At 40.7% G+C, this 26,883-nt stretch overlaps 1 protein-coding gene across 4 annotated transcripts in view; it reads left to right on the top strand.

The window, feature by feature from the left end:
* arhgef25a (Rho guanine nucleotide exchange factor (GEF) 25a) overlaps positions 1-25,706 on the top strand; it is a 66,634-nt gene extending 40,928 nt beyond the window's left edge. For 2 of the 4 annotated variants that reach the window (XM_008413656.3, XM_008413660.3), the window contains 15 exons: positions 4,177-4,490; positions 4,978-5,088; positions 12,118-12,242; positions 14,538-14,604; positions 14,984-15,087; positions 15,343-15,412; positions 18,519-18,608; positions 18,884-18,976; positions 19,392-19,442; positions 19,535-19,612; positions 19,710-19,901; positions 20,181-20,361; positions 21,671-21,900; positions 22,119-22,253; positions 23,789-25,706. In XM_008413656.3, the coding sequence (XP_008411878.2) occupies positions 4,177-4,490; positions 4,978-5,088; positions 12,118-12,242; positions 14,538-14,604; positions 14,984-15,087; positions 15,343-15,412; positions 18,519-18,608; positions 18,884-18,976; positions 19,392-19,442; positions 19,535-19,612; positions 19,710-19,901; positions 20,181-20,361; positions 21,671-21,900; positions 22,119-22,253; positions 23,789-23,914 (1,967 nt within the window). In that variant the 3' untranslated portion in view covers positions 23,915-25,706. The remainder of the gene's footprint in view (positions 1-4,176; positions 4,491-4,977; positions 5,089-12,117; positions 12,243-14,537; positions 14,605-14,983; positions 15,088-15,342; positions 15,413-18,518; positions 18,609-18,883; positions 18,977-19,391; positions 19,443-19,534; positions 19,613-19,709; positions 19,902-20,180; positions 20,362-21,670; positions 21,901-22,118; positions 22,254-23,788) is intronic. The other 2 variants (XM_008413659.3, XM_008413657.3) reach the window with 2 other exon arrangements.
* The last annotated feature ends 1,177 nt before the right edge of the window (positions 25,707-26,883 follow it).

Here is a 26,883-nt window from a genome sequence, read left to right as displayed (position 1 = left end):
GTCCAGTCGCCTCGATGCAGGTTCCATTAAAGTTCAGCTTAGTTTTAAATGGAGTGTTCCAGGTAGAAGTAGAATCATTGTCCTCCACATGAACAAGAATGTGGAATTCATTAGTAGAAAGGTGAGGCTCAGGTAACGTCTGGAGGGAGGATTGCCTCGACGAAATATCCTCCCCCCCTTGAAGTTTCCCGATGGCCTTTGGGGTGCTGCATCTACAGGTGGGCTGAAGCTTCCATTGTCTGTTTCAGCTTCAGGTGTGTCCAAAGAAGTAGTGGGAGTGAGGTCATTATGGAACCGAGCCGACACGTGCTGTTGAATATGGTCCTGATTACAAGCAGGACACATTTTTGATGTATATCCAGGACTTGAGCACTTATAACAGCGTAGCTCAGCCCTCTGCTGCTTCCAGTGTCTCTTTTGAAGATTCTGGTGGCTATCAGGTCCCAACACAGCATGTAATTCATGAGCCCTGAGCAGCAACTTCATCACAGAAGACACAGGCGAGCCATACAGCGCCACCCTGTATTTTTCAAGTGAATGTTTACATATTAGTGGAATACGCTCTTTTTTAGGTGGTGGGCAACTTAGCTTATTAAACTCACTCAACATATGAGCTACAAATGTTGGGAGTGGTTCATCAACTGACTGGACACGGTCTAGTATATATGCCTCTGAGAATTCTTTCTTGGTTGTCAGTGGGCAGAAATCTGTTCTGAAAAGTTGGCAGAAATGTACCCATGAGCTAATGTGTGAACTAAGGGCTTTAAACCACTTACTAGGCTCTTTTGTTAGAAAATGCGGCAACTCATTCAAAATCTGGACATCAGTTAAATTCACAGTGGACGGGTTACACAGCCTGTAACCAGTCCTCTGCCTGCACTTCACCATCCCCAGCAAATACTGGCTCTTGGATGTGGCGGTACAGATTGAAGAGAGTCAATATCCATGTCAGAGTCAAAAACAGAAAAATCTGGTTCAAATGCCATTTTGTTTCGTTTAACCTTTATGGTAGTGTGCAAAATAAATGAAATATTCACAGCAGAAAACCTCGGGATTATGAACAAAAACGTTTGTTTTCTTTAATGTTCAGTTTGTTTTACTTTTATTTTTATATCAGCAGTAGGGCTCGTAGGCGAGCAATTGTTCAAATATAAAATATGAAATCTCCTTAAAGATGATCAAACGAGCTCACAGAGGTGTGTTGCTTTCCGCTGCCACAGCTGCGGCATTTGTGCAGCACAGTCTGTCCGTGTCCTTCCGCAGTTCAACAAGTCAAAATCCACAAAATAGTCCGCTCCACTGAAAAATAATCCACAAAACTCGCCAAGCCCTTCAGCAATTAATTTAATTTAGTTAACATGCGGTGGTCTTGTCATTTAAATCTTCCTCTTCAGCAGACTTTCAGGAATTAAATCCGACCGGGACAGCTCATCGCGACGACGTACTCCGGTCAGAAACTGTATCCACCTCGCGGAACAGACATCCACAAAGAACTTGAAAACAATCACCGCTAGTCCGAAGCTGAATCGGTTTCCAGGAGGGAAAGGTCCAAAATATGTTCGGGCGCCAACTGTGACGCTGCGGCGAGAGGTTGGAGAAGGAGTTAGCAGCGGCGGTTAGCCACTCTAACCCAAAACAGCAGGACGCACTTTTGAAGTATTCCACACTTTCAATTCATTTAACTTCGTCCACGTAAAGCCAGATCTCCACGGTACTAAACGTTATATTTTCATACATGAGAAAAGTAACGTTAGTTTACCGCTCTGCACCTCATCATCACCTATGTTCTCTACTACAACAAAACGGAAGACTAGTTCTTCTTCTGTACAATAGTACAACAAAGGAAATAGGCGCCCCCTTGTGGTGATACCTACTCATCTCTAGGAACCAAACAGCATAATGACTTACAAGTTGATCACCTGTTCAGGTTGTTTTACATTTGCTGTGACTCATCACAGCCGCTGTAGTTTCTGAACATTCAATAAACGACAAACTTGGACTAATTACCTCGTTCTTTGTGACTATACGTCATTTACAACAAACATCAAACCCGGTAAATATGTTTTATTAAGTATTTAACAAACAAATGGCTTCTTCCGCGATAATTATGTGAAATTAAATTAATTGTCTAATATAAAAAAATAGTTTGGTGCGGTCGAGGTCAGAGTCTGAGAGGCTTGTCCTTTATCAAACAATTTAGTTTTTTGCTTCTTATTTAGTGGAAATATTGATGTTGATGAGATTTTCTCCAAAATAATAACCTTTTTCAACCTTTATAGCTCCACTGTTGAAAATGAGGCTCTGACATTCACAAATGACAGTGAAATAAAATCCAGTCCAACATCTGGTTTGAGGTGATTCCTCTGGAACCTGTTGGTGGAAAAACATCCCAACTTCAGATGATGTGCTTTTAACCTAACAGAGATCTGTGGTTCCTCTTATCAGTATGAGATTCAGGGTGAGGAGGAACCATGTTAGGAAGAGAAGTGGAAGCTGCAGGATCTTCAGAACAAACAGGTCATGATGCTGGGCTACTGATTATCCCTCTGTCTGGACACAGGATCAATAGAACCACTTTTGAAGATAAATGAATGGTTATATGCCAGACATGGAAAACTAGGATCACTCCATGCCATGATGTTCAGGATTTAGGTCTCAAAAACATCTCAAGGTGTCAACATTGCAGCCAGTAGGCTGAGAGAAATACAGCTTTTTTTTGTAGCAATTCAAGAGCTACCCAGCTTTTATTGCTTCGCAAAAAAATTAATCAGCACAGAAACTCCAAAGCACACAAAGAAGTAATATGTATATATATATATATTTGTCATAGTACCAACAAAAATGTAAACTACTTTCACCTCTGGTGCTAACTAATCTAAACTGTATAAAAGAAACAAACTGTGACCCAAGTTGTTGGGGTGGAGAAGATGCCATATCCATTGTTCCTCACATATGGCCCATCTTCACCTACACAAAGATCTGATGAGATAAAATAACAAAGATTCATTACAAAAATGTGCTCTATAATGAAGCTAATGTTAGCAGGTTGTGTTATTGACTTTACAGTGACTAGAAAATGTGTTTGTTTATGTAGGATAACTTCAGTCTCTTAGCTGTGAAGTAGTTAGCAAATGCAAATGATAGTGATCAGCATTTACAAGTTGACCTTAAAATTAATATTATATAACACTGTTATAAAAAATCAGTTATAAAACTTATGAGGTCGTCTTTATTCCTTTAAAAATTGATTATCTTTAATCTTGTTGGATTACAAATATAAAAGCTGCTCAGGGTGCACAGTAGTACAATTTGCCATCACTGTTGCTTCATAGCAAGAAGGTCCTAGATTTTTGTCCAAGCTGGGGTCTTTGGGAATGAAGTTGCACATTCTCCTTAAATACTCTTCCCACAATGAGGTATTTTGGTTTCTACAAATTGTCCTAAGCTCTGAGTTTCTTTATGAGTTGCCTGTCCTGAGTGCAGTTTTTGATGAATACTAAATGGTTCACTGGCCAGAGTATCATCAAGTCCAAGGCTCGCAATGGCACTTGGTATGAAACCATAAATGTTGTCAATCAGTTGTCCTCAGGAACATTTTATTATGTTTGTATGTCCAGTCAGTCGGAAGCTGACAATGCACTCTAACGTACAAAGGATGATGAAAGAGGCGTGAGATTGGAACCTTCTGCATTTCCACTGTCTTTAGGGAATCTGGACAACATTTCATAGGCTAATTTGGAATTGATTATCCTACTGTGAAAAGAGATTCCTCGAAAGATTTGATTAACTCTTACTTTACTTGACAAAACACATAAACTTTAGAGTAGTAGGAGGTTTTCTTTGGTTTACTTTAGTACAGGCAGGCAGAATACCATGATATATGCATAGACTGGCCAAATATTTTGTGCATCTTAAAAAATGTTTAACAAAGAAAAATGTGCTTAAAAAACTGTTGTTGTTTTTTTACCGAGCAGTTTTTACAGTGTCCTCTCACTTCACTCATCACCAGATCTGCAGTTCAATTATCAGTCAAACGTTATCTTTCCTAGACAAAAATCTCTTTGCACTTTTGACAATTTCATTGATTAACAGAGAGCGTACTCTGCCCCGTGATGCAGTTACTCCTTATCTTGCAGTTATCGCAATGATTTCTCTCTGCCTGTCTCCTCTCTGCAGACTCGTACTCGGCAGCAGGCAGCGAGGGCAGCATTTCCACCTCTGTGGCATCGCTGCCACCTCAGCCTTCAGGCAGCTCGGCCCCCAGCTCACCGAGCTCCAGACGCTCTGTTAGTGCCCTGACCAAGTGGCTTACCAACCCTGTGCGCAAACTGAGCGCTGGATCCACCGTCAAGGGGGACCGCCAGGTTCGGAAGCTCGAGGGAAAAACTCCGCCTCTTTCATCCCAGAGCCAGAACCAGAGCCAGGACCTTTTCATCCCTGTGAGGCCCGACGAAGCGTTTACCATTCTACCTGTCACCCAGAGAGAACAAGTGAGAACAGGCAGTATCACTTACCACCAGGATGTTTTCTTTAATTTGTGGTCACATGAGCTAGTCAGGCAAGTCTTGAGTTTGCAGTCTGGGTTTTACCTCATACAGGTGACTTAGTCCTCCTCATAAGTAAACTCAGAGGTCCAAATTTAGACCTCGATCTTCTCATGAAATGGTCCGGTTCTGAAGCCCCTGTTTATTCAAGTAAAGCCTTGAATAAACAGAAATCCTGGCCATGTTCATGGTAAGATGCTTCTTGTTGACTTTAGGTAGCTAAGGAATGTAAGCAGAGATGAAAGTTTGACATTTTCAGTCTTACTCTGGACAGCAGCTGACTCAGCTCTTTTTAATCCAACAATTTCTGACTCATGCTCCCCTTTTTTCTGTTTTCTGCATCAGATTTACTGTGTCTCAGTTCCACATGGTGATTTCCATAATTTTGGTCTAAATATATATATGTGTGTGTGTGTGTGTGTTTGTGTTTAAGGAGTGGAAAGATGGCCTGGCCAGCCCTGAGGACCTATCGCCAGAATCCCTGCAACCATCTGGTTTCATGACTTCCTTGCCGGTGGATTTCACAGCACTGCCAAACACACAGGTCTGTCAAACACTCAATTTTAATCCATCATACTTGAACTTCCACACATTTTCCCCAAATGTGCTCTTGTCCAACATGTTTTAAAAAAATTTTTGGACAATTTTAAAGTTTAGTTAAAATGAACTACAGTAGCTTTCCTGCAATGGAATTAGTCCTTTACTTTGATACAAATGCAGATCAGCTCATTATCTTCTGATTTCACAAAATCATGAAATATTGAAGACCAGTTGGCAAATCAGACAGGTCAGAGATGAAGACTTGGAGATGTTTAAAGCAGAGTTGGGTTCTAAAGCAGTATAAAAAGCTTAGATAATCTCACCGGGGTTTGTCTAAAGCATCGATAGAAAATAAAAAAACATACCAAAACCACCATAACACTTATTGTAAACATGAGGTGGGCGAAAATTGTCATCGGGAGAACAACTGGTCATACACTGAACAAGTCTCCACAACAACAAGAAGACTGTTGTTGATAGAAAATCAGAAGATGTTCTTCTTCCTCAAGAGGGTTAGCGACTATTGATGGAGCCAAGGAGCTGATACCCTCATAGAAATGGTGTATCCATACTGCAAATGTACTTGCAGAAAAGTGAAACAGACTCTTAAATGGCATTTATTTAGGGGCCTCAGACAAATGTAGCTATATAACTGTGTGCTTTCTGGTTTTCATTTGAGTACCATGTATTTTTTATTTTTTACATAGTTAAGCTCTTGTGTTGCTCTATCACATCAAATTCCATAAAATACATGTATTGCTTGTACAGTGACAAAATGTAGAAAAAGTTGAAAGAGTATGAATAATTTTACAAAGTACTACAATCTATAAAATCTAGATCTAATACTAAAACATCTATATGCACATAGCTCCTATGAGAACAAGCAGAACTAATTTCCTATCCTGGTGTGTGGCCTGTGCCTCCGCTGTCCTCCATTACTGTCTGGAAATGGCTAATTCTGCTGCTGCTGAAGTAGCTCAGTGACCAAGCAATGGGAATACATAAAAACCTCATTCTCATATAGGCACATGGCTGTGGGCCACTACTGTTTCGTACAGAGCACACGTCTACACCTCAGGCTGTCTAAGTGTGTGCACGGTTGTCTCACAGCAGAATGATGTAAGACGGATTAGAGGGAAGAGTCTGACAGCAACCTGTGTGATTCATGACTCGCGTTTAAAATATTACAAAAGGATCAACCCGGGAGATAAACAGGAAACAGCACAGCATGGCAGACGAGATGAAAGAACGGCATATGAAACACACGAGTTTCCACTTCTCCATTAAGCTCTCGCAGTCATCTGCTTGAGGGGGTAGGAGCATCCCAGGTTGGGTGTTCATATGTTGCCTCTCGGCTGTAAATAAAAGCTTGCCAGACGGCGAGGCTGCTTGCAAAGCGAAAACGTTGCATTAATCAGCTGCGCCCGAGGCATGTCAGTATGAAACAACAAGGCAGATGTCTGAGTGGTGTGGAGCATCTCCTGTTTAGGAATCAAAACACCTGAATCGAAATTTCTCTCCCGAAAGCACATCAAAAGGGGATTACATCAGTAGGATGAGGTCAGTTCTTTGGTGTTTTTATTGCGAGGCTTTGAAGACAGAGTTAAAACTAAACAAGGGAAGAGAGGCGGAGAGCGGGCTGTAAACTCATGTAAACTTGCTTTCTTACACATTTGTTTTATGGACTTAGCTCACCGTTCATTTGTCAAATGGCATTGTCTCATATGCGCGATCAAACAAACTGATTTTTAAATGCTAGACATGCGTCAGAGTTTCTGCCGTTGAACTAAAATATCGGGGGAAAAAAGTATTCTTGCTTCTATTTAATGAGTTAGGACACAACAAAAATAACCTGGTCTTCTGATGGTAGTTATGTTTAACTTAAAGGGTACAAAAAAATCCCCACAGATTCAAATCAAAATGAGACCAAAAGGAAATACAATGAATTAAGGACTATTAGTAGCGGTTGTTAGTCTGGGAGTGATTTATGAAGTAAAGAAAAGGCCATCAATCTACAGTGAGAAAGATTATTCACAAGTGCAAATCATTTAACACAACTGCCGATCTTTCCATGAGCGAACATGAGTGAGAATGTAATGTTCAGAGAAGTTGCAAAAATAACAAAAGATTCAAACGTAGCCTCTATAGACCCCAGTTAAAACGTGAAGGAATAAATAAACCATAAGACCACTGGAGGATTGATGTACAAATGACACATTAGGCGAAAGTGAGATTTTAAATTTTATTTTTTAAAGTTTAACTAGTAGTAGGAGCCTTTATTTGCAGCAGATCATACAGGAAATGGGCAGAGAGAACAGGGGAAGACAAGGACCAAAGGTCACAGGGCTGAAGGACTTGTGTGCGGGATCAGGAATCGATCAGAGTCTTGCCGAATTCTGATCACTTCAATTGGTGAAATGTTACCCGATTTTAAAACGTTCTCACTGCAGAGAGAGAAGTGATTGGGGGGCAATCAGATGTCCCCCCTCTAGCTCCGTCCTTACACAGGGTTGGGAACTGGACCAACCCTGAACCCCAAAAAACTGTGCCGAAGCCAACATCCTCCTCAAATGGGGCGGCCGCGCTACCTCGACACCAAATTACGTGCGGTGAGGTGCAAAGCTGGTGTGGCACTGACTCAATCTCAATCAGATATACAAATGTAGACCACCTGCATGTTATTATGAGGACATTTTGCGCATACGGACAACGCTGGAGGGCAAAAAGACAATTATTTTACATGCTGCGCTGCCGCGGTAGAATAATTCCGTTAACTCAATGAAACTTGGAAATGTGGGTGCTATCAATTTCGTGCTATGCTTCACAGCAAAAGGAAAAACTGTTTAAGTATAACTCAAAACCGCTTCTTTCTCGCTCTCTGCAATGGGCAATTTTAGAGCTAGACGCAGACTCGTTGCCATAGCAACTGACAACAACGCCCCTAAAAATCCCAGAAATATTTCCCACACAAAGAGCAGAACATTCAGACTGTTGCAGTAGTACGGTTTTAGGCTTAATGTTTATTTTTCGATTATTAATAAGTCATTGCTGTGGTATGAGGAGAATATCGCTACACTTGACTTTACTGTATGGCTAGCTCGCTGTTACTGTATCTTACTCTGCAGTTGTGGAGTCACAATGTCTGGAATAATGAGCGCCCCCTGCCATGAGGCAAGAGAACTGCCTGCCTCACCTCGAATCTGTTCTCTGCAGTCTATGATCGCTTCTCCGCACACGAAACACGTTACACACAGTTGGTGATAAAAAGCACTGTGCATTATAAACATAAGCTAAATTATGGGAAATCAGTTCATATATTAAATGCTTTTTAACAATTTTATTGGTGACGTATACAGACAGGACGAACATGCTAGCAGCCAGTGCAGTTAGCGAGAGGTTGCGCAATCCCAGGTGAGGCTCAGCTCGCTGCTGCCTCACCAGCTGCGCTTCCAAGCATTTGATTGGGAAAATGCGAAAATTCTGCCATTTTGAAGAAAATAATAATCGCAATTGGTTAAGCTAAATAAAAAATAAATACTTTACAGGGTGAAAATAGCAATAAAAATTGTTTTATCATTATATTTTTCCATTATGAGAGGTGAGGCTCTGCCTCACTTGCCTCCCCTGACCGCACGTCACGCCTCTACACACCATGAGCAGAAACACCTCTTACAAACTTTCAAACATGTTGATGGACGTGATCTGGACCCGCAGTCCAGCTAACCATTAAGTGCCTCTGTATTCTAGAGTCAAATGTGAGGCCATCTCTTTAACTACAAGAGCTTCCCTGCAGTGGAGACAGACAACAGAACGACCGAACAGAATGACTGAAAAATATATTAAGGTTCGATTTTAAAAAAGGGTAGCACTTGAGAAAAACCAAATTAGTCTGATAATTTGGTCTTTCCCAAGTGAAAGACCAAATTATAAAGATAAAGAATAGTATGACTGAAAGGGCATGTACTTATTTTTTCAAAATGACTGAAACTGTGATGTAAAGTACTTACATACTTGATATGCATTTATATTAGTTTTGTCATATTGAGCCGCTAACTGAAAATCAAAAAGCCAAAACAAATGAGTTGGGTGCTGCTTAGTTAATCAGAATAACACTGTATTGTTTTTGCTGGACTAAGTAAGGCCATCTCTGAGGAGATAGGGGTGACATTATATAAAGACTCAGAAGCATATCTTCTTTAAAGCCTTGGCTGTTTTTTGTTTTTTTTAGCTATGTCTGTGTGTGTGTGTGTGTGTGTGTGTGTGTGTGTGTGTGTGTGTGTGTGTGTGTGTGTGTGTGTGTGTGTGTGTGGGTGTGCGTGTGCGTGTGTGTGTGTGTGCGTGCGTGTGGGGGTGTGCGTGTGTGTGTGTGTTTTGGGATGCGCAAACATTTTCTTCAGAATGACTTGTTTAATTAATAATGACATGGTGGAATCTGCGGTGTTTATAGTTTTACCCGTCGGAAATGGTCTCGAGCACAAGCTGTAATTTCCACAAAAGGCTTCTGTCTGGTTTTAATGCAGTGCTGCCTCAGCTCACAGGCATTCACATTTGCTTTTCAGCTCTCTCCCCTAGATCTAGAGACATTTTTAAGACAATACATCTTTAGGTTATGTGATGTCAAACTTTCCTTTGATTTTTTTTAATTTCTTTTTGTTCTTATGCTCACCTTGTGCAAATATTTGAATGGTCTCAAAGCCAAACTAAACATATTAAATAGGTTGGACTATCAGTATAGTCCAACATATTTATATTTATATAAGTTTAATAACTTATATATATATATATATATATATATATATATATATATATATATATATATATATATATATATATATATAGAGAGAGAGAGAGAGAGAGAGAGAGAGAGAGAGAAAGAGATCTGAGTTATTTTTAATAACTTAGCTTGACTGAGAGAAAATAAGTCCAGTATATCACAGCTTTGTGATCACTTTTGCAATAAACGTACAGTCTAAACCTTTTTTGACCCCAATGTTTGTCACATTTTACACCAACTCCAAACTGACTAACCTGTTCTTAAAATCATTAATTCAGACTATTCTAAAATTGTTGTCCTCTTTTTTTCCCCCCTCTCCTGTGCTTTCTGAATATTAAAAACAAAATTTAGAAGAGAGGCAGATGGGAATTTTTCCTGTGGGTCTTTGCCACAGCACATCTGGAAATGATCAGGGAGCCAGGGAGACCTGTCAGCCAGGCCTGGGCTTTAAAAACAGGGCGAGACGAGCCAATGGGAGCGGGGGGTTGGGGGGGGGGGGGGGTCCAAACAGAGCCTCTCTGTCTCCCCCCTTCACTTTGCTTCGTCTCATTCCCTGTGACACAACAGAAAGTTCAACACTCTGTAAATGAGTTTATCAAAGAGACGACAGGTGAACAAGTTGAACTAGACCAGGGATGAAAAGGAGAAACCGCTCTGCTGCTTTCAGCTGGATTGTGTGCAAGCGTCCGCCCATCTATTTATTTCCCTGTGAGGCTCCTGTCTGCACGGGCAGTTAGAGAAATGTCTGCGGTGTGTGTGTGTTTAAGGTGTGAAAGCCCTGCCTGTGTAGGACAAGGAGACACAGAGAATTTTGCGTGGAGTTGGACAGTCGCCTTTGTAAGTTTACTTTGTCAGGAGAGAGTGAAAAGGAAACATGTGGCTCGAGGGGAAAAAAAGGGCTAAAATTAACCCATTTTCACAACATATTACTGTGAGTCATTTTATTATCTCATATATAGCATACTGTGGTTTTATGAGGTAGGCTAACAAAGAGTAGCATACGAAGAGAAAGGAAAGGCTTATGAAGTTTTTGACATTCTTTGGAAATAGAAATGTAAAGATTGCATTATAATTCACATTCAGCCAGCTTACTGGCAAATGGACACAAATTTCACCTTTCACCTGTGCAAAGATGACAGAGAGATACTCCAAATGGCTTCTCTATTTGCAGAAAAATCTAATGAATTTAGCCACACCTCAGACTACAGACTTGCACTGGATTTCCTTAGCAGCATCATCTTAAAAAGAACAAAGAAGATAATTTTCATTTTTAGAAGTTCAATGTTAAAGCATTTGAGCTATCCTTTTTACCTTTCACTTCACAATTACGTTCATCTTCATGTATCACACAAAGTCCCATCGAAACACATGGAGTCTGTGGTTGTAATGTGATGAAAATGTGAAAAAGTTCAAGGGGTGAGAATATTTTTGCAAGGTATTGTATCCGCTCTGTCGGTTTGTTTTAGGAGAGGCTTTGTGCCAAATAAATAAATAGTTAGTGGGTAAATGTGAATTCATGGAGCTAGTGAAGATTTCAGCCTGTTTAGGCAAAACCTTGTGTACGGCGTCTATATTTTCCATGAGAGCCCCACGCAAGGAAATGACATCAATTCCAGGAAAAAACAAGAAAAAATGAGGTCATGTATACAACCCATGACCACAATTGATTAGGTTGAGGTAACCTTGTGTTTATCCTGTTTGCTTTGCAGCCACACAGACCACACTTAGAGATGCTGACATAGATACAGACGGAGAGATGGCACATAAAGAAAGTGAGAAGAAACAAATCCCCCCCCCCCCCCCGAAAAAACATCTAAATATTTCTTAGCGTATTCTGTTTTTTTCTTTTTTTCACATTTTGCAAACGCTGAGCCTATTCTACTGTGGTTGTAATTCCACTTCCCCTGGAGCAACAACTTTATCAAGAGTCTTTACAGTTTTATTGGATCCCACAGCTGTTTCGCTTGTCGAGTTCTGACCATTGATTTATCTTTTGTAATGTGTGGCACAGCACCGATCATTAACAGCAGCAATCTGATTCCAATCTCTTTATCTTTCAATCTCTGTTCTTCGTACCCGTCTGCTTCCCCCTCCCCCCCCCAGCCCTACCGCCCCTGGTCCCCTTGGCAACCTGCATCATTACCATTGCTCTTCTGCTCTTTATCTCCCTTTGTTTGTTTTATTCCTGGCATGATCCACATTACTGGCACAAGGTCGCTGGTAAACAATCCATCTGTCTGTCTGTCTCTGCCTCCTCAGGACACTCAGTCTGCTGGTCTTCCGCCCGCGGACAGCGAGTCTGTCCTGATGGACGATACCTCCAGCCAATGGTCCACTGTGGCTGACACCGAAGAGGAGAGCAGAAGTGCCTTCGAGAAAAGCATGTACGTGTTTTATCAGGATGAATGTCCACACGTTATGCACGGCACGGCAGTTGTCGTTGGAATATTGCAGTCGTACATTAAATGCGGCCCGGCACAAACAGCCGTTATGTGTGAGCGCAGCTGCAGAAACGTCACTTAGGCCAAGATTTAACCCCCGAGGCTTCGCCTGTTTGCTGCCTCTTATTGGAATTAATGAGCAACTTTTCGAGTTGATGATCGCTTAAAACAAGACGCCAAGAAATAATCAAATGATGACAGTTGCATGACAGGGACATCATCTGAGTCAGGCTACAAACCAATAGCCCATAGTTTTCTCTTTGCTTAGTAATGTTGGATAAAGTATAAGTATGGTGGAAAATATCAAGAAATACTCTTCTTTAAATTCTACAGTAATGGAGTACACATTTTGCACCGAGTTAACTGGGTTTTCCAAATGTGATTCTTATGAATAGGAAGATAACTATTGTAATTACACATATGACAACAACAGACATCATTGCAGAATTACTTAATCCAGATAAACTTTATTTTATTATGTTTTTCCTGCTGTGGAAGGATAGTGGCTGGAGTCCTGTTTTACCAAAACACAGGTAGATTAGAATTTTTTTTCATTTCCCCTGAACCTTTTTTTAACATTTTGTGATGTCAGAATAGCAAACTTTAATGTATTTCAGTTAGTGGTGGGACTCTTAAAATCTTTAATCAAGTTTATTGCAGGGTCTGTAATTAATTACTTGTAACTAATTGCTAAATTATTGAATAACTAGACATATGAGCTCAATAGCAAAGTTGTTTATTGTTTTTTTTATCTGTTTTTCAGCCATCAGATTGGTGCAAGGTGCTGTTACCATTCATGTTAAATCTTTATAAACTATGAAACTAACCTCCAGTGGGCCAATAGATGGGGCTTTGTCGTCCATCGCTGCTGTTTGCAGATGTTTCTTGTGCGTCTGTTTTACGGAGCTACCAAAAATACGCAAATGCAAATATCCTGGCCCGATGAGGTAATGATTAATGGGTGGATGCGGCAGAGGAAGAGCAATCTGAGATAAACTGTTCTAAAGGAGTAAGTATGTATTGCTTAGCTGGAAAAAGGATGATAGTTGTTTTCAGGAGAGAAGTGAGCACCACCTAGATCATGTTGTCTGCACACAATCTGACCGCAACATTTAGCATGACTAAACTCCTTGTTCGCACCGCATGAAAATGCAATAATAACATTATTGTCTCAAATTTTTTTGGTGTGACTTGTCATTGTCCTCACAAGCAGCAAGCAAATGACATCATTTCATGAAACACGAGGGAAAAAAAATTCTAATTCTCTTGTCCAGAAAATATCAATGAAGCAATATTTTTTTTGTTCTGATACCCAAGCAGCAGGAATACTCACATAAGAAAGTACTGTGGGTCAGTCTCCATGGTAACCAGCTGATTCTCTGGCCATTAGGTGATGCTAGTCCCCATAACGTCTGGCAATGTTTCTGAATATTTCTCAGATGTTCAGTTTTGCACCTTGAAAGTTCGACAGAAGAATGTGATTTGTGTTATAACGATAGTTTTTAAGTCTTCATTTTATCAAGCACCTATTTACAATAACCTTGCTGCCTCCTGCCCAGTTCCCCCAGCATCTGGAAACAGGACAGTTGCTCATGGTTCTCCAGACGTAATCGAAAGTTAATCTAATATCTGTCAAAACTGGGGAAAAAAGGCATTGTGGTGCCAAAACAAGATATACTTTTCTTGCAGCAAGAGCGGCTGCTGTTGACATTTTTTAAACACTTAATGCAAGCAAATTTTACTTTACATAAACTGACAGGCATGCAAAAAATATAAAAAATGCGTCTGAACTGCAAATGTATTAATGTATATACTCCTGAAATCCCTCTGAGCTTCTAACCTGACTGGTACTCTATAGCTACTATCATATGTTAAATGTTTTATGCTGAACTCTTTCAAGTGACATTTGAGGCTTGTTGCTGTTCTTTAGGAGACACCGAAAAGGGATCAAAAACCCGCGAGTGTCCACTTTTTTGTGTGTGCACAGCTGATTTCCTGTTTGCTGACTTCAAAAGCTTTTGCAGGATGTGCTGCTAAATTAGATTTATTCAAGTAAAAATGCACCAGCTGAACGTTTTTCCTCTGCGACATCCAGAAAACTGGCAACTGAGTGTTTTTTTTGTTGTTTTTTTTTAAAGGCAAAAAGAAAATTCTTTAAATTTTTAAAGTGCCGTCATGTGGTTTAAGATGTGAAATAACTTCAGAAACACTAATCGTCACCTCCGTCTGCTCTTCCAGGTATGTACTGAACGAGCTTATAGAGACGGAGAAGGACTATGTGGCAGACCTGGGGCTCATAGTGGAGGTAAACCTCACAGTCTGCACTGACATTCATCCACACAGTCTATCAAAGAGAGGGCCAAATCCTAATCATCGCAATCCCTTCACTTCACTCCACGCTTTGGTCTGCTTCCATCCCACCGTCTCCAGTCCTAAGCAGATTTTATGAATTATAAGCCTAAGGAGTATTATATTACAGTGCAATCCATCTCCCGTTGCCTTAAATAGCAGCAGATATTTCGGTTTAGAGAGGAATTCTTGCCATCTGAAAGTTAATAAAAGCTTAGTATTATCTGGTGTGGGATTGCTGCTCTTTGCTGTAATGACTTAGCTATGCACTGCTGGTATGATCAGCTTTTCCTTTTTTTTTGTTTGTTTTGTTTTGCTTGTTCTTCCTTTTGCAGGGCTACATGGCTACAATGAGTTCCAAAGGTATTCCAGAGGGCATGAAAGGAAAGGACAAGATTGTTTTTGGAAACATTCACCAAATATATGACTGGCATAAAGAGTGAGTTTTCCAAGTATTTAAATTTTTTTTTTTCCTTTTAAAGAACGTTGAAAGCTCCGTGTTCCAAAGCAGACAAAGCGAAAGGAAAACGGCAATCTGCGGAGCGTAATGTGTTTGTGTCTCAGTGGAAAACGAAGGAACAAAAGTTCATGAAGCAAATCTGAACTTCCGTGTTGGGAGGATGATTGTGTTTGTGTGTGTGTGCGTGTGTGTGCGTGTGTGTGCCTGAATGTGTGTGTTTCTTTTTTTGTGCAGCTACTTCCTGGAAGAGCTGGAGAAGTGCTTGGAGGAGCCAGAAAGGCTGGCTCAGCTCTTTATTAAACATGTGAGTACGTTTAAACATCATGTAGGCAAATACATACATGCATATTAGAGGAGTAGGTGGCTCTGTGTCTGCTTCCTTGCTGTGTTGGGTGTGATGGAAAAGAAAGGAAAGAAAACAGACATGGCTCTTTCCTTTCCTCGCTCCACTCCCAGCCTGGCTCTTTCCACTTCCCTCTCACTGATACTTCTCTGTCAGGTTGGGCTTTTAGCAGCAGTACTCAGTGGAATGACTGATCTAACAGTCTGGCCTGGACTGGTGAGAAAGAAAAGAAAGCTTTTTGATATAAAACTCCCTTTTTCATGAATTATGGAGAATTAATCCAAAATTCTCTGACCTCACCCATAATCTAACCTGGTCTTGCATTATTGTCTGGACAGTTTGTATTTAATTCTGTCTCATTCATTTCACCCCTTTGTTTAGGCATATTTACTTTCATTAAATGTTACCGGTTAAAATCCAGTTATATAACCCTGAGTTATTTTGGTTTGATATAACTTGCATTATATGATAGAAAATTACTTTAATTTTTTTGGTTGTCAAGGGAGAAATGAAGCATCCACATGGCAGGAAATGAGTTGACACATGAGTTGGTGTGAAAGATCGTATTTCATACTCGGAAAAGTCAGGTACGGAATGAAAGTGATGACGAGAAGGCCTAATCTACAACCCAACAGTGCTATCTGATAAAACCAACCAAACAAAAACACTGGCAAGACAATAAGAACATTTATGAGTTAACAAGAGAAGAGCATGCAGAAATTCAAATGAAAAGAACAAAAACTAATAAAAAATAATAGGTTAAAGCTTTCGAGTTGTGACCACAAAAGCTGTTTCACTTGTGACTGTGCAACATATGTCTGGGACATTTTAAAGGCATCTGGTCTACTGAACCTGAGGCAAGGCATGGTTAAGACAAGTACAAAAGATCAGACAGATAAACTGGGCCACAATTAGAAAAAATTGAATTCAATACAAAATTATCCAAAAATGTATTTGGAAACCACATTGCAAAGATGTGCCTTTTGTGTGTTTTGTACCAGTCAAACATCCAGTCCTGGAATTTTGTACCAGTGCAAGAACGGAAAATTGAGTAATTCCAAAAAAGAAAAACATTTTCATCAATCATAGGTTATACAAGCACGTATCATTGTTTCAAAGTTTCTCTTAGACATACAAGGATTTATTTTTTAAAAGAAAGATAGTACCACTGTGTTCATATGACTTTAATGTGAAGGGAAAAAAAGAAAATCTATTTTCACACCCAAATTTGTGGGGACAGCTTTCCCACATGAGGCCAGAGAGGGACACAAAAGGTCCTGCTGGACAATAACATGTTTTCAAGATTGTTTTAGTTAAAAAATTAAGAAAATCCGTCCCATTCATCAACCTCTCTGTCAATAAAAGGCTGGAGAAAAATCTACCTATAATATTACTGCTGTCCTATGCAATACCAAAAAAACTAGTATTTTTGGAATATTTTTATTGAGTGCAAGCAGACTAATGTAGAAAGAAGAAGACCAAATGTTCTTCCCGTGGAGAGGACTGCTGTGTTGACGCAAAATCCTCTGTCTGAAACCTAGAACCGTTGGGAAGCTGAAGGGATGATCTTCAGTCACAATGGGGTCACAAGGGGAGTAAAATTAGATTTATGTGCATTGGTTAAGTAGTGGCACATGCAGTCTAGGCGAACACGAACGACCAATTCAACTAGCTCGGCTTTGCTTCTGCTTCAAACATAATTAAGTCAAAGATCTCTTCCTGTTTCCCACTTTGTTCATCCGTTCTCTTATTGAAGCTCCTTTTGGAATCCAGAGAGACTTAATATACCCCCCCCCCCCCTCCCACCTCACCCCGGATAATCAACTTAAAAGGCCGATGGGGGATTAAAAAGAAAAAAAGCTCCAACTAAATCTAAGCACGGTGTCAAACTGTGAAAACAAGCAGACTGGGAACAAGACCCTAATGAAAAGCAGAAAGCCCGAGCCGCTTTTAACAAGATCCGTGTCACCAATATGCGCCATGTGTGCTCACTTACACACAACAAGCGGCCTGCAACACGTGTGAAAACAGATTTACACCGAGTACCGGAAGGCAGACACACACACAACGGTCGTTCATACGTGGACGGCGGCTGTTTACATGCGGTCCGTAGTCTGCAGAACTGGGCGGGCTGGTTGCTAGGTGCCGTTATACATCGACAGGCTGCGAAGGCTCTGGTGACACTGAAGGGTGGCTTGGGTAAATTATACATAACCTGGTGCTCATTTACATGTAAAGCCATTAGTTCTCTCAGCGCTGCCATATCAGCTCTCCCATGCCAATTAGTTACAGAAGAGTAGGCACAACCAGACAGAGTCAGCTTCAAAGGCGCTGCACTTGCAGACAAATCATTGTTTTTTTTCTGCCTGCCTTTCATCCCAAACAGCAGCCAGACTAACCACACATTGAAAAACGGTTTCCTTTTCTCTTCACTTTTGGAGGCATTTCGTATGGTCGTGCTGATATCAAAGAAACATTGTTCCCCCACTGGGACTCAAATTGGTACAATATTAGGAATAGATAATTACTCAAATACAGTAACAAAACGACTAACGGGACTTTTAATTAATTTTGAGAACAAAGCAGTAGTAAAAATATTACAATTTGCTAAACATTTAAAAAGGTAACATACAATTGATTGCTAAAGCTTAACAAAAAAAAGGAATTAGTCTGAAAAAATACATAAAATTCAGAAAAGCTCAGAGTAAATTCCCCCTTTTGCTAATTCTCACCACATTTCATAATCACGTGTTGCCATTTCACACCCACAAGCCGTTCACTTCGTATCAGTACCATAGACCTTCATTTCTCTTGGCAGTAACATATAAAAGTAAATATAAATAAGTTCAATCCACAAAACAGAGATGCAGAAGAATTCACATATATATGCATAAGATAACTTGATTCACGAAATACTCAAAATGCTGTGATAAAATAAGAGAAATGTGTGATTTGCTTTTAGGGGAATTTGTTATAATTTCGTTGTATTTTGAAAGCCAACATATTATTTACTAATCTGTACCAAGATTGATTTTGAGAATTTTTTTTTTCTGGTCTTGGTTTTCAGGAGCGACGTCTCCATATGTACGTTGTGTACTGCCAGAACAAGCCCAAGTCGGAACATATCGTGTCAGAGTACATTGAGACGTACTTTGAGGTGAGAAAAATCAGCTTTTTCTCCTGAAAACTGAACGACAATTTAATTTATTTGTGGTTTTTGTTTTGTCTCAGCAGCAGTTTACTGTCACATCCTGAGTTTTAGCATGCACCGATGTCTCTGCTATGTTTAACACGTGTTCGCGTGAATCCCTTTAGAGCTGCCACTTCAGTTTTGGGGCTCAACCTTAATCACTTTGAGTTAGATCACGCAGGTCATCAGAGGTCGTGTTTTGAGATGTCGCTGACATGCGAATTGCTGTTTTTCTTTCTAAGGAGCTCCGACAGCAGTTGGGACATAGACTGCAGCTCAATGACCTGCTCATCAAGCCTGTACAGAGGATCATGAAGTACCAGCTTCTGCTGAAGGTGACAAATGGGTCTTTGCTTCGCCGCTGACCAACACACCAGCAACCCAAGCACACGCACAGAGCAGCTGTCAGAACACACACAGCTATGGCATGGGGGCTTATGCAAACATCGTGTGCCTAAAGCATCAAGACACACACACTGAGCATATTGTCTGTCAGGCTGCTTTCCACTAACAGAGGAAGAGGCAAATTACAGAATGAGACTCCCTCCCTGCCAGATGATTCAAACAGTAACATGCCAATGTCTTTTCTGGTCAGTTGTATAAAGCTCTTGCTTCTTTAAAACTTTACTTTATCGTACTCTAATGAATGAATGAATTAAACACCCATAAACAGACCACCAGATGTCCTCGCTTTACTCTGGCTAGTAAACCTGGAATGCTCCGGTGACCGCGCTGTGTTTATTTCTACAGGACCTTTTGACGTACAGTATCAAAGCTGGGAAGGACACTGAAGAGTTAGAGGTGAGAGTCCTGATGGGAACATTCATGATTTGAAGATATTTTGTGAACGTGAGTGTCCAAGACAACAACTGTTATTCTCGTCTCGCGCACAGAAAGCGGTGGAGGTGATGTGCTTGGTGCCAAAACGTTGCGATGACATGATGAATGTGGGCAGGTTACAAGGCTTTGAGGTACGTCTTTACAAGCAGCTTTTTCCCTGCGCGTGGCACAAGAAAGCAACGCATTTCATCTGATTTAAAAAAAATAATTTTTATGTTTGTGTACCAGGGAAAGATCACAGCCCAGGGCAAGCTGCTTCAGCAGGAAACTTTCACTGTCGCAGAGCAGGACAGTGGCTTTCTATCTCGAGCCAAGGAGAGACGAGTCTTCCTGTTTGAGCAGCTGGTAATCTTCAGCGAGCCCATAGACAAGAAGAAAGACTTCTCCATCCCTGGATACATCTTTAAAAACAGCATCAAGGTGTGTGCTTTTCCAGCCTCCATGAAACCACGCAGGATGTAATAAAAAAAACAAAAAAACAACTAAATACCTAGAAGTAAGAAATCGCATCACCCACCCAGGTTGTGAGTTACACAACAGATTTGTATCACACTAATTCTCCCCCCCCCCCTCCCCCCCGAATTAGCATGTTGTGTAACTCCTCATTATGAAGTCTCCAGAGAATCGCACGAGTTATTTAACAAGCGATTCAGCAGGATGTAGTCCTCCCAGGTGTTAGTCAGATGTGTTGTTTTGCAGGTTAGCTGCCTGGGGGTGGAGCCCAGTGCTGACGGCGACGATACCCGTTTTGTACTGACCTCACGAAACCCAGATGGGAGCGTGGTGCGGTACCAGCTGCAGAGCTCCTCCGCTGAGATCTGCAGAGCTTGGGTCAACGACGTGGTTCAGATCCTGGAAAGTCAGCGCAACTTTCTTAACGGTACGGTCAGCCTATGTTTGAGAGACACTTATTTAATTCTAAAAGTAATAAATTATTGATTTGTTCATCAATTCCTGAGCATGTCGTGAGATTATGGAGATGAGTAGATAAATATTTGGGGGGATTTTTTTTTTTTCTTTGCATTTTTTTTTTAAACACAATGACAAAACATACGCTGTGTTAAAAGACAGACAACTATTGTTTTGGCTGTCTGGCATTAAATCATCCAAACATTAAGTTGGTAAGAATGATTGAAATAATTTAAAAAAAATTTAATTATAGGTTTACATTCAATGATAGTCTTAAACTTTTCAATGATTTGTAACAGCCTCTGTGATCACGTCATGACTTATTTCACAAGTCATGTTAAACGGAGGTAAGTCTGTGAAGGTATTCTAAATTTACACACCGCAAACACAAAATACCAGGAAGAAAAAGTTTGGTTTTATCCTTGGGTACAATTTCCATTTGACCGAAAGAGGCATGTTCATCTGTTCAAGCAACGACCGAAACTTAAAAGTGCTCACTGAAAAGAAGAGTTCAGAGTGATGTGACTGTTTAGACAATTATGAGTCAAACGGTTCCTTCATTAATCGCTCAGTAACACTTTTGGTTGATTATTTTTGAAAAAGGGAGAGTTTTCTGTGGTGCAAATGCACCGACAAACATTTCTCTGACTGAAAATTTTAGACATGTTCCTGAGCTGGCCAGGGTTTAATATCGACTTCACAGTCATAACAGGTTTTAATGCAAAGCTTTTCACAAGACAGGTTCTGTCTAAACATAACACTCATTAAACACTCTTCACACATAGCCATGGAGGTGTAAAGCTTTATGAGCCCACAAACGTCTTACATTAAGTATTTTAGATGCATTTTGTTTTTGGTGAAATAAGCTATCAAAGGCATTGTTGATAGATTTTGCAAAGTGCAACAAATGTTTAAAGTGTTAGTGATTCGTGCATGTGGATAAAACGAATTGAGAACATGTTTGTAGTCGTTGCCACCTCATGGACAGGATCACCAAATATTTAATAAGGGCTCATAAACACACTAGAATTGTTTATTTTGCAGGTGACGTTAACATCAATGAGCTTCCGTGTGCGAATCCGGACCAATAAATAATGGATTACTGCATGTCATAACACCGTAACATCAAACAGAACAAGAACAACGTTGCCAGATAATTAACATGATTGGGCTTTTTATCCGCTCGCAAAATAAAAAACACACATCTGCTTCATGCAACGCTCCTTAGCACGCTTGCGGAAGTTTGCCAAAAAACTGCCTGTGCTCTCTTTTTCTCTCAGCCTTACAATCACCAATTGAGTATCAGCGACGAGAGAGCAAGTCCAATAGCCTGGGCCGCAGCATGAGGCCCCCTCTGTCTGCTGCGAGCGCCCTGAGGCCCCACTCGTCTGCCTCCATCGACCGCCACAAGCTTCCCTCCCTCCACTCTCACAACACCTCTCTGCCAGCGCTCTACCTGCCGAGCCAAAGCCAGAGCCAAGGGCCGAGCGAGATGTTCTCGTTGAGGGGTGTAGGTATCTTGAGCTGTATCGCTCTGTGGGGGAAACGCCACTGCCGTTGCCCTGTGCGCACTGTTTCAGTGCATGCTGCGCCAGAAACTCTGTTTGTCAAGCTTGTTGTCGCTGTATATCTTAAATGTAGAAAGATTTTTAAAAAAATCCTAGCAAACTGCCTTGCGCATGACCTTCGGTACTGAGTGATTCACTTTTTCCTTGCCTACATCTGCAGGCCGCTGTGGTCCAGCCATGCCCTGCTGACTCCCACACTGCTTCACCGTCACACGTCCGACTGGGCCTCTCTGATCAGTCAAACTGTCCAGCTGTATCAAATGGGCTGTACACCCCGGCCGCTCAGGGCGCACAGGTAGAGTATATGCAATTGATTACGACGTTATTATGACCCCTGAGCTGTGCAGTCAACAAGCAGGATGACCGAACAAGCTGCAGAATTACAGAACACAGAAAACAAGCCTCTGGGGGACTGCTTACTGACCATGTTGCCACATCTAACACAACAAATCCAATTTTCTGTTTAATGCTAATTAAACTGTAACTGCAACTCCTTCTGTAGACACAGATTGAGTGAAGAAATGTGTTTGACAAAAAGAGCTACACCTCCCCCTGTTGGAGAACAAGTGCATCGAGCAAATCTGCTGCATAAAATTGACGGACTAAACCAGAAGATTATTAAAAAATAAAAATAATAAGTTAATAAGTTTGAAGAAGTCCTGTTAACAGCAGCATTCTGTAAAGTTGTTTTTTGTCATCATCAAGAAGATGTACGTCTGTCATCTCTGGGCTTTTGTCCTCAGAGGGCTGACAGATTATGTTAAGCAAACAGGAAGTAGGCCTGGACTAATCAGGGAAGGCAGGGAGATGCCTATCAAGTATGCATAATGGTTTCCCGGTCTGATGGGGTTTCCATCTACGGCGCTTTGGAAAGTATTCATAATCCTTGAACTTTTCTACGTTTTGTCACAATACAACCACAAACCTTATATCTTATGTATACTGTGAATAATTGTAGAGAGAAAGAAGAAGGATGAAGAGTTCCCAATTTCTTTTTTTGGAAAAATTAATCTGAAAATTTAGCTTTCTTACTTTGTACGTCGAGAAACTGAATTTTCCGTCAATTCGTTTTGCAAAGCTCATTCCGAGGGCCGATGCAACGTATTTCTGTTTGTTTTTTTTGTTTTTTGTCCACCAACAAAGTGTTGTGTTAAAATTATTCATAAATGAGGTCTTGGAGCTGCAGAGTGCATGAGTCATCTTATGATTTTTGGCTGCTTTTCTCATTATACTCTTTGTTCGTAGCCTGTCAATTTAGAATGGTTATTTCCTGGTGATACTGTATTATGCCCTACTCACTGACGCTTTGTCTTCTTTATGCTGTTTGCTCTCTAATATTCTTAAACAAACTTTGCGGCCTTCAAAGAACAGCTATATTTGTACTGAGATTAAATTACCTGTGGGTGGACTGTTGTTATTAGAGTTTGGTGTACGGTGTCATGGCGAAAAAGAGCTCATGTATTGTTTATGCTGTGATTCTCAAGTGCTTTATTTACAGAAAAAGTTCAGGGGAAGATAATTTTCTGCCCACATTAAAATTATGCCTTGCCGTTGTTCTATCAGGTGAAATTCTATTATGATCTACCGAAGTTATCCGGTTGTAACGTAACAACGTAAAAAAAAAAACGTTTAAGACCCATGAAAACTTTTACAAAATGCCTTACATGCTAAGCTTCTCACATGCACACGATTTTAACAGTTTCCGTTACAGGCACAAATGAGGAAGGATTTCAAAGACGCATTATAAATACAGAGGATGCAATTTCTCTTACATTGTGGCTCAGGTATAGGGTCACTCAGTGCTTTGATCAGTGTTCCCTTTTTCGCCAGCAGAGAGCAGTAGAGGGTTTCCGCAGAGGCTCTGCTTCTGATGTGGTGACCCAGGCCGCTCTGTCAGGCCCCTCAGTCGGACGACGTCCCAGCAACCTAGCCCAGCTAGTCGAAGACGACCTGTGAACTCTTCTGAGTCAGGAGGACAACAGCTAACTAATGCTGTGAAGACACCACTTGTGTACTTTTTTGCACACCTGAGGTGTATGCTTGTTGCGGGACTTCCAAGGAAGCTGAAGTATAAAGGAGCCATATATATATATATATATATATATATATATATATATATATATATATATAAACTGCTTGGCTCCCTTTTAGAGAGCCACTTAAAAGGGAGGTGATGTGGCCTTGATCACCTCCAGTGAACAGCGAGAGCATCCAGCGCGATGCTGCTAGGCTCAGAATTATAAAACACTCCGTGATATGACAATTTCTGCTTTCTACCTTCTGTTTTCTTTTTTTTTTGTTTGTTTGTTTTCTTTTGAAGAGTTTGTATTCCTCTCTTTGAAAGGGATGGAGCGAAATCTTGGATGATTCCATTCCTAATTGGGGCAATCACTGGAGCTAAGTGTGTGCCTGAATGTGTGTCTGTGAAAAATGACTTGTGGATATGTGGGTGTGCATGAGAACGGGCAAGGAGCGCCTCTTCTCGTTTCCTCTGGCAAATTTCTTTAAGTTTTATTCTGATACCCTACAAAGGAGACAACCCCGTTTATATAAAAAAAATTTTTAGATTTTATTTTCCTGCTGACACCTGAGTTTGCTGTTTATGGTAACAAGAACGGGAAAGCCGGAACATTTGACGGGGTCATCGCAAGAACTTTATTAACTCAAATTTCATTGAAAAGTGAGGAACTTTCTTTGTTGCAACAGTGTTGAGGGGCGCGGTGCCCTGCGTGCTCCAATATTCTGTTTGACCGGCCTCCCTTTGATCTGGACAAGAAGGCATGAGGGAGCCCTCTGGAGGTTCTCTGTGGGTATGACGTCAGCCCATACTTCTTTTTCCCCTCTTTGGGCAACTCCTCAAGAGATGAAAAAACGCATCCATACAGACTCACCCAAAGTGCTGCATGCATCATCTTCTAGGTCACTGACTTGAGCACATTACGCCTATCTTTTCTTATCCTTAAATAAGAATTGATTTTTAAAAAAAAGAAAAAGTAAGTTATACTATAAGTCAATTCTTGTCATGTCAAGATCCTCGTTCTATAACTTTTGCCCTCATGGATCATATACTGTACATACCATAAAGAAAAAGTACTTTAACACAGCCACTCGAAGGATGAACTATGACCCTGGGATGCCAAGAACTCTCATCAACGCAGCTGGTTGTTTGCATGATTCTTCTTCCTAAAAAGTGCCAAAAACAACAGCAGCTCAGCAATTAGGATGTTTTGTGTCCTTACTATAGGGTTCGGCTTGCCATTCCTTGTTCAAAAAAAAAGAAAAAAAAGAATCAAGGATATTAATTACTGTTAGCATTTTAAAACACAGGAGTTGCAAAAGGAGAAGACCTCTCGTACTTGTGGCCACTAGGGGTCCCTAAAGACTTTCGCCTCCAGTTCAGTTAGATCGTACAGCTGCACCAAAGATCAAAAGGCCTCACATTTCAGAGCTCACGTCCAAGATACTTGGAAATCCTTTCACAAAAACAACAAAACAAACTACCACTATCATTCACTTTGAAAACAAAACAATCCAGAAAGATAGGACTTTAGCTGATTTTAACTTCAGTTTATTTTACAGAGCTCTCGTTGGAATGACTGATCAGTCAGTTTTGCATGAAACACACAAAGGAATACCTCTACAGAGAACCAAAAGTAACAGGTGTAACGCAGAGAGAAGGCTGGTTGATGTCACATTTGAGCGACTAGAAAGAGTTGTATCATATAAAATAAAAGTGTCTTTTTTGAAACTGAGCAAAATGTGTGGGTTTATGTGTCCCGGTCTCTTCAGTTTCTTCCAAAAATAATACAAGGATTTTGTCTCGCAACATTTTTGCAATTTTTATTTTTTTGTTTACTTGTGAACTCAAATGTGTTTTTATACACATCTGGCGTGTTGTAACATTCACAGATATTTGCTAATTAATGCTATCCCTTAAAAATGGCTTTTCTAAGTGCTGCTATCTCCGCTTCAGTGTTTGATCTCGTCTGTTCAGAGTTTTACCTGTCAAAGACATTAATAAAATCAGCTGGTCAGATTTGCATCAGCAACAAGTTCTGCAGACTGAATGTTGCAAAAACTCTACGTGTCCACATCGGCTGTGAGTTTCTGTTGCAGTGACTGGAATGACTCTAAATAACTTTTAAAATGTCGTCACCGTGACATTACCATCAGTTATGTTGTCATTGCTGGAAATTACTGCTTTCATTAATAGAAATAGAGCTAATTTCCACAATGTTTGGATTGACAGCACTTGACTTTTGATATCTGTGCAGCACTAGTCTGACCGCACTGCTCTCAGTCACATTGTGGACTCTGCTGCTGCAGTGGATGTAGATCTATGTCCGAATATATTTGACCAGCACTCCTGCAGGAGGAGAAGCGGCTCAGAATCAGGGGACATGATGTACGCAAACGGTCTGGTTTTGGATCCCGCTGTACAAACAAGCACAAGAAACAACTGGGTAGGTAGGCAAATTCGTTTCTGAGGAGAACATTTTCCTGAAGTGAAAAGCATCTTAACGTATGGTTAACATATGAACCGTTAAGGAGTTTAACCTGAGAGATGATTGGAGCTAAAGAAAAAGAAGTGTTTTTCACTCACTCATATAATCGATTTAACTACATGCCAGGGCTTTTTTTTCCTGGAATAAATTTCAGGTTATCTTATTTGGCCGTGGGGGGCCAAATAAGATAACCTGCACTGGTGATTGTCACTCTGATTTCATGAAAATAAACCAATGGCGCAGCAATAAAGTACACACGTCGTTTTGGAATGACTCGGCCTCCACTGTGGGACCCCGACAAAGACATCATATTTCTCTTATTTTCGCTTCAGAGGAAGTTGAGACAAAGAGAAGAAACCCCTGGATGATCAGACATCTGGTTGGCTGGCCATCTGAATAAAGCCTCATTCTAGGCTGTAA

The sequence above is a fragment of the Poecilia reticulata genome, chromosome 7 (genome assembly GCF_904066995.2).
Source record: "Poecilia reticulata chromosome 7, P_reticulata-male-v2, whole genome shotgun sequence".
In the NCBI taxonomy this organism is placed as follows: domain Eukaryota; kingdom Metazoa; phylum Chordata; class Actinopteri; order Cyprinodontiformes; family Poeciliidae; genus Poecilia; species Poecilia reticulata.
This window is presented reverse-complemented; position numbering and strand designations above follow the sequence as displayed.